Source organism: Lactuca saligna, chromosome 4 (genome assembly GCF_052625555.1).
Source record: "Lactuca saligna cultivar CGN05327 chromosome 4, ASM5262555v1, whole genome shotgun sequence".
In the NCBI taxonomy this organism is placed as follows: domain Eukaryota; kingdom Viridiplantae; phylum Streptophyta; class Magnoliopsida; order Asterales; family Asteraceae; genus Lactuca; species Lactuca saligna.
The window spans coordinates 24856880-24865576 of record NC_136420.1 but is presented as its reverse complement, the minus strand read 5'-3'; the positions used below and the strand labels follow the sequence as shown (position 1 = coordinate 24865576).

General features: G+C 39.2%; 1 protein-coding gene across 1 annotated transcript; it reads left to right on the top strand.

The window, feature by feature from the left end:
- The first annotated feature begins 216 nt into the window (after positions 1 to 216).
- Positions 217 to 1667, top strand: LOC145039389 (secreted RxLR effector protein 161-like). Its single transcript, XM_078987453.1, has 3 exons — positions 217 to 538; positions 584 to 768; positions 1500 to 1667. Exons 1-3 carry the CDS (start codon positions 217 to 219, stop codon positions 1665 to 1667), a joined length of 675 nt encoding a protein of 224 aa, XP_078843579.1.
- The last annotated feature ends 7030 nt before the right edge of the window (positions 1668 to 8697 follow it).

The following is an 8697-nucleotide window of genomic DNA, read 5'->3' as shown; positions in this document are numbered from 1 at the left end:
CTTATCATTGGAAATCACATTCTGACTTTACGAGGTGTAAAGGCTTGGTTAGGAAAGTGCTTCTCAATGAATGATCTAGGTGAGGCTCAATATATTCTTGGAATCAAAATTTATAGAGATAGATCAAAACAATTAATAGGTCTAAGCCAAAGTACATACATTGACAAAGTCTTGAAATGGTTCAAGATGGAAAACTCTAAGAGAGGAGTTGTACCCATGGCACATGACACAATACTAAGTTTATCTCAATGTACTAGCACAAAGGTTGAACTAGACAAGATGAAAGATATTCTATATGCTTCGGCAGTTAAATTTATCATGTATGCCATGAATTGTAATAGACCTGCTCTTGCTTATGCTATGAGCATGACAAGTAAGTTCCAACAAAATCCAGGGGAGAGTCATTGGATAGTTGTGAAGAACATCCTTAAGTACTTGCATAGAACTAAAGATACGATCCTCGTCTATATAGGCGTTGATGAAAGATTAAGTCTAAAGTGTTACACTAATGATTCATTCACAACAGATCGAGATGACTGTAAGTCATAGTCAGGATATGTGTTCATTGTCAATGGGGATGCAGTATCTTGGAAGAGCTCCAAGCAAAGGGTTATAGTACAGTCCACTACAAAGTCAAAATACATTGCTGCTTCAAAAGTTGCACAAGAGGCTGCTTGGATGAAAAAATTCAATGGAGATATAGGTGTGTTTCCTTCCATCCAGGATCCCCTAGAAGTCTTCTATGACAATGAGGGTGCAATTTCTTTGGTAAAAGAACCCAGATCACACTAGAAGACCAGACATATAAGCCGGAGATTCAACTTCATTCAGTACAAAGTTGAAGATGGTGAAATCAGTATTCGTAAAGTTCACACTGATCAAAATTTGGCAGACCCTTTCACGAAGCCCCTTCCTCAAGCAAAGTTTGAAGGACATGCTTGAGGGATTGAACTTCGCTATTATAGTGATTGGATCTGGTCTATGTATTAGTATCGAATATTGGAACATTGTGTAGCATCATCTATTGTAATGACTATGATATATATACACACACACACACACACACACATATATATATATATATATATATATATATATATATATATATATATATATATATATATATATATATATATATATATATATATGGCATATGATCTTTTCATTAAATATTTGTTGAGTTCTTTATTAACATGTTTAATCATTAAGTAAATTTATTCACTCTAAAATCCATAGTCGATTGTTATTGTGGGAGCAATAATGAAATAAGGCTAATATGAATTGGAATGGTGGACAAAGTGTTGTAACCAGTTTCATAGGTACTTGATAAAGAACAAGTATTGGATTGATCCGTTCAAGATCACTTCATGGATCGTTGTCATGAATGGTACTTGATAAAAGGTAATATCCATATATCCTTAACACCTGAGATACATATATGGGTCTTGAGTATGGGGAATATTATGCTTTGATATAGTTAAACATTGTACTTTAACTAGGCAGTTATAAAAGTTATTTTCAGGTATGATGTGAACCGTGCAAAAGGCATATGTAGTCAATATGCGATTTCTTCCTCTTATTCGTTAGGAGTTAGACATCTAAGGCCTGATGTTAAGTTGAGCACTTATATGAGATTGACTGCAATCTATATCTCATGTTCAACATGATGTTTATAGCAAAGGGATAACTGGTAAACTTACTTTAAACACTAATTGTAGCATTGGGCTTCTAGGAATTGGGTGTTGACAGAATGGAAAAAGTCTTATGTTGATGGGGGCAGTATGTAACAACCCGAAATTTATTCGTCGCCAAAACCCGTTCTACCCGGAAAGTCGCCGTTATCGGATTCGTTCCGATTTCCCTTTTAGAAATTATTTATATAATTTATATGTTTATTTTATCCTAATGAGTGTCTAAAGCACTCAGGAACTTATATTTTTCTCCCAAAATCATTATTTCATAAGTTTTAAAAATGTTCCCGTCGGGTGACGGAAACTCAATCGGGTGCGACCAAAAGCCGCGTTTAGCGTCGGTATCGGGTAGAATTCCACCGCGTGCAAATTTTGGGAACTATATAAACAAGTTTCAGCCTTCATTTGAAGCTTTTTCCTTCTCTCACTACTCTCTCTCTAACCTCTCTCCAAAATCCAAAGATTTAGTGTCCAAAACTCAATTTTAAGGCTTCAAATCCTTAAGGTACCTTCCTAGCCTTAATCTATAGCATGTTTAGCTTCCAAATTAGACACTTAAACATGAAATTGGACAAAATGCATGAGTTTACGGCCTAAGAAGGTGCTTAGGCCATAAACACCCAAGATGGTGGGTTTTGAGCCTTTAAACCCTTCCTTGACTAGTTTGGACCTTGGATATGGCTATGGTACTTTAAAATATGGAATCTAAACATGAAAAACTTGCATTTTGTGATGTTTAGAGGAGTTTATGGCCAAGGAATATTCTTGGGCCGTAAACTCATATAATGAGGGTTTTTATGCCCTTAAACCCTTCTAAATCACCCCTATAGCTTAGATATGAATTATGGGACTTTGATTCTTGCATTTGGACACTTGAAACATAAATTTTGAGGGACTTAGATGAGTTTACGGCCAAGGAGAGTTCTTGGGCCGTAAACTCCACTAAACTTGGCATAAATCTCATTCTAAGGTGTTAGAAAGCCATCCAACACCACCAAAAGCCTTGGAATAAATCAAGGGACCAACCAAAAATACTTTGAGGGCCAAAAACACAACATTTATGGGGTTTCTAAGGTTTTACGGCCAAGACATGTTCTTGGGCCGTAAACTCCAATATTTTTGGTGTTAAAATGCAAACTACACACCCCTAAGGCCCTTAGATGAATTTTAGAAGTCCATTCATGCATGTTCTAGACCTTGAAACACCTTGTAGCATCACACACTAGAGTTTACGGCCATGAAGGGGGTTTCATTGGCCGTAAACTCCACAAATCACTCAAAAGTCCCATGCAAACTCATGTTAGGCCTTGGATAAAATCTACCAATCACATGTGATTTGTTCTAGCAACAATTAACACCATTTTCTTGGACAAACAAGGGTTTACGGCCATGGATCTTGCTAGGCCGTAAACTCCCATCAAATAGGGTCAAATTGATGTTTTAAATCATTCCAAGTCCTTAAACCTAGTCTAGAAATTATCCCCTAAGTGTTGGAAGTCCAAAAGGCACCATAAAACACCCATCATGAGTTTACGGCCGTAAACTCATGGGGAAGGGTGTTTTGGCCGTAAACTCCCTTAATGGGAGTGTTCCTTTGATGTCCCAACTCATTTCCCAAGTCCCTTGTGCCATTCATGTCCCTAAACGCCACCCGGGTCCCACCAAACACTTGTATCGGAGTGTTATCGCGACCTGAAGCAATTGTCCCTATCCGACAATCAATCTAAGTCCTAATTAGATACAAATGTGTATCTTTACTTCATAATTAGGAACCTCGTGCGTTTACAAGTCCCGGCACAACTCTTAGCATCCAAACCGTCTCGTACCTCGTTCGGTGAGTTCATACCCCTACGGCTTTTCACTGTTTTCAATGTTTTCAGGGGGGGGGGGGGGAATACAAGCAAACCATAACCGTTTTCCAATCACAACATTGATGTGTTTCAAACAATATATGACAAATCTATAAACTCTTTTACTCCTTATGTATTATGCTGAGCATAAGGAATGACTACTCGATTTCAACTAAATGGATTTTAGTTAAGAAACAATCAAACTAATCAAATTATTATGGGAATAATTTGGGGGTCTTTACTGTTCTTTCTATCGTATACTGATATCTATACTAAATTATTAGATAAACTATGTCTGTTCAGTTTATCTCCGTATCATTTGAATATGTTATCCGATGATTTCATGTATGTATCTATACTTTACTGTACTATGTTTCATAACTTTCTGTATGTCAATATCTTATAAGAACCCTGTGAATAGTTTAGTACTAGCTTGTGAGATAGTCACTACCCTTTATGGATGATCAGTAAATCCTCTCCGGAAGTGTAACCAGAGTCTCCTGGAGGGAGAGCGCGGAATTTGTGAATAGATCTATTCGGGACTGACAATCCCACACCTTAACTGCTAGCTACAGTTAGGCGGGCACGCCTAGGGTGACAAATTTCTGGATATCGTTCGACGTCTGACAAACGTCAAGGAGGTCACGTTGTCGTATTAGTATGGTTACCCGACTCACAATATGTATTAATACCAGCTTATTCACAGTTTGGGTTCAGAATCTTTATTTCGTTCGGGATAGTGATCCCATGGTTTTGTATCTATATTCTATGTCTCTTTCGGGATTGTGATCCCATGGTATTGTTTCTATGTCTCTTTCGGGATAGTGATCCCATGGTATTATCAAACTATTCTATATCTATGTCCTATACGGGATAATGATCCCATGGTTTATTCTTATATCTCTTTCGGGATAGTGATCCCATGGTATTAACTAAACTATTTGGCATCTAGTTCGGGATAGTGATCCCATGGTTTTATGTCTACTATCTGTACGGGATGTCTTTCCCCATGATCTTTAACTATATCTTATACGGGATAGTAATCCCAAGGTTTCATATCGATAACTTATACGGGATAGTGATCCCATGGTTTTCTAAATCTATATACGGGATAGTGATCCCATGGTTTCTAAATCTGTGAACTATTCGGGATAGTGATCCCAAGGTTTTCTAAATCTATATCTTATACGGGATAGTGATCCCATGGGTTCTAAAAATTGTATCTTATTCGGGATAGTGATCCCATGGTTTCAAATCTATATTTACATACATACATTAACTTATCTCGTGTTAGTTCGGGATGATAGTCCCATGATCTTGAACCGTACTTTCGAATATCTCAAACTAACTTATATGTCTTTCGGGATAGTGATCCCAAGATTTTCATTATATAGTTTTGTGTGCTAAACTATACTTTGTGATATACTATTGATCTTACAATTAGGAAAATATGGGATTTTCCTGGGGTAAATACAATACATAATCGAATTGGTAACAAACGATAACTTAACCAACTTCACATAAGAAAATATGGGATTTTCTTGGATAACAAATCTTTTCGGAAACAAAAGGAAACCGATACATTTTCACAAAACAAAACCGCTTATGAACTCACCAGCTTTATGCTGATTTTCAAACCGCTTATATTCTCAGGTCCAAGTTAGACAGGTACCCGGTGATCTCTTTTGGCGAAGACGGAGTGCGTAGAAGACTCGTCTCAACTTTTGTTAATATGATGCATATGTATATTTGTATAACTTTACTTTTGAAACACATGTAAACTTTCATATATATATATATATATGTAATGTAATGTTTGTTTACTGTGAATACTATGTACATTGGATTTGATACACAACGTGGTAGTCAACCCCGGAGACGTTTCCGCCTTTGGTTTTCGGGGTGTGACAGATTGGTATCAGAGCCCTTGTTTATAGTGAACAGAGTATACCAAACCTTACATGGTATAGAACTATAAACACTAAAGGGCCTCAGTGCTCTGAATTAAAAGTATCTTCAAAACTACAAGTATTTTCAAAAGTATACAAGTATACCGAACCGTCGAAATCCGTAACTACAAGTAGAACAAAACATAAGTAAATGGGTGTTGTACACTGCGGTTAAACCTGGGCAGTTATGTAGTTGTGTCTAGGGTCAATATAGCCTGGCCAACTATATTCATTCGAGACACGACCAACATGTGCTTAGGAGTGACTGTGGTACGCAGCATGCCTAAAACTTACCTAATATCTCAAACAACGAATCGTCGCTGCAGCGAACCATGAAATACTATGGGAGTATTTCTCGAACCAATCCTTCGTAGAAAACCCTCGTATACGCGATGTTACTTGATCAATCCGTTAGCGATAAAATGTTCTGCCTTGATAACTCCTTCCTGCTTTATCGCTTAGTATGATGCTATATCTGTCTTGATGAGATATCCCCTGTTCAATATCTCTTGATTCAATTCAGAGGACTTATAATCCTCTCTTTCCTGATCTTTTTAGATCAAGATGCCTCCGAGAAAGAGACCCAACTCGCAGAACAACAATAATCCTCCTCCGCCAACACCTTCTCCTCAATTTGATCTAGCATCACTTCAAACAGTTCTGACTGCTGCAATGGTGGCAGCTATGTCTCAAATGAATCCCGGTGGCTCCGGAGGTGGTCCCCAACCTCAAAACCCAGAAGGCAGCCAGGAACACCGAAGAGGGGGTTCCTACAAAGACTTCATGAATGCAAAACCCACAACCTTTGATGGCACTGGAGGTGTCATTTCCCTGACTCGATGGTTTGAGAAAATCGAGTCAATCTTCGAAATATGTGCCTGTTCGGAGTCTGATAAAGTCAAGTTTGCTGCCTGTACTTTCCTCGATAAAGCCTTGACTTGGTGGAACGGCCGAGTCAAATCCTTAACTCTACCTGTAGCGAATGCCATGGGTTGGGAAGCTATGAAGGAGCTTCTTCTCGCAGAGTATTGCCCTCGGGGCGAAATCCAGAAACTGGAACACGAACTCTGGAACCTTAAGATGAAGGGTTCCAACATAGCTGCTTATACTTCAAGATTCGATGACCTGGCTTTACTCTGTCCGGGAATGGTTACCCCGGAAAGTAAAAAGATCGAAAGATTCATCTGGGGATTGACCCAGCCAACCAAGGGGAATGTCTTGGCTGCAAAGCCAGACACGTACGACAGTGCTAAATGCCTTGCGAAAATCTTGATCGATCACGAAGACAACTATGATGAAGAAACTACCACTCCTGAGTCAGACACAAGTGGAGGTGAAAGTAGAAAGAAATCTCGGAACAAGCGAAAGGCCCAGAGTACGAGAGGGTCTTCGAAGAAACAACAAACGGTAGCAGTCCATGCTGCTACTACTCCTATTGCTGTCTCAGCTGTCGGTTCTACAGCCCAAACTCCCACCAGTGGATACACTGGCAATCTTCCTTGGTGTGGTAAGTGCAATTACCATCACCGCATCCCTGGTCCGTGTCGCGAAAAGAGCTGCGACAACTGTGGCAAGAAGGGTCATCTGTCTCGAACCTGCAGAAAACCGGTCAAGTCAACGAACCAATCAACGGGAGCAGGAATCAGTCCAGCCTGCTACAATTGTGGTGAAGCAGGGCACTTCAAGAGGAATTGCCCCAAGACAACTACCACCACTGATCCCTCTGTCGCCGCAGGTATAATTCTCTTTGATAACTCTTATACCTGCAACTCTTTTCGATTCCCGTGATTGAAGGGAAACCTGTTATCCATCTATTCGAATGTTTTCTAAGCCCGATTCCTCGTGTGTGATCGAGATGTGCATCATCGAGACGACTAACCAATGAGATGGAGAACACTAACTTCGCGCCTATAGATTGAATCCTCGGTCCAGAGGACTATTATGTTCCATTTGGTTAAATGAGAAACCTTTCGCGATAATACCTTGATGCTACGTTTAACATGGAATGACGGAGTCCCATTCATGTTGTTATCTTGGTTTCGAGAGGGTCGCCTGTCTATATCTTTTCCTCGACCTAACTCTCATGATTTTCGGCATCAAGCTTTCGTATTGTGTCATGCTTTACAACTCCAGAGTTTTCCTGGTACGAATTACCGCATTCCTCGTTTCTGTGGTCATTTAGAAACGAGAAGTTAGTAGCTCTTTCTACTAAATGTCTGTCCTGAAGTGTTTCCGGGAATTTCATTCGAACATCTAAAGTTTAATTCCATATCGTATGTTCGAAATCTTCGTAGAGACCGATTCCACTTGAGAAAGTGATGATCCAAAATATCGAATCCGTTCGAGTTTCATTTCAAACTCATGATCTATATCCTATTCTTTGAATTTCGGGACGAAATTCCCTCTAACGGGGGGATAATGTAACAACCCGAAATTTATTCGTCGCCAAAACCCGTTCTACCCGGAAAGTCGCCGTTATCGGATTCGTTCCGATTTCCCTTTTAGAAATTATTTATATAATTTATATGTTTATTTTATCCTAATGAGTGTCTAAAGCACTCAGGAACTTATATTTTTCGCCCAAAATCATTATTTCATAAGTTTTAAAAATGTTCCCGTCGGGTGACGGAAACTCAATCGGGTGCGACCAAAAGCCGCGTTTAGCGTCGGTATCGGGTAGAATTCCACCGCGTGCAAATTTTGGGAACTATATAAACAAGTTTCAGCCTTCATTTGAAGCTTTTTCCTTCTCTCACTACTCTCTCTCTAACCTCTCTCCAAAATCCAAAGATTTAGTGTCCAAAACTCAATTTTAAGGCTTCAAATCCTTAAGGTACCTTCCCAGCCTTAATCTATAGCATGTTTAGCTTCCAAATTAGACACTTAAACATGAAATTGGACAAAATGCATGAGTTTACGGCCTAAGAAGGTGCTTAGGCCGTAAACACCCAAGATGGTGGGTTTTGAGCCTTTAAACCCTTCCTTGACTAGTTTGGACCTTGGATATGGCTATGGTACTTTAAAATATGGAATCTAAACATGAAAAACTTGCATTTTGTGATGTTTAGAGGAGTTTATGGCCAAGGAATATTCTTGGGCCGTAAACTCATATAATGAGGGTTTTTATGCCCTTAAACCCTTCTAAATCACCCCTATAGCTTAGATATGAATTATGGGACTTTGATTCTTGCATTTGGACACTTGAAA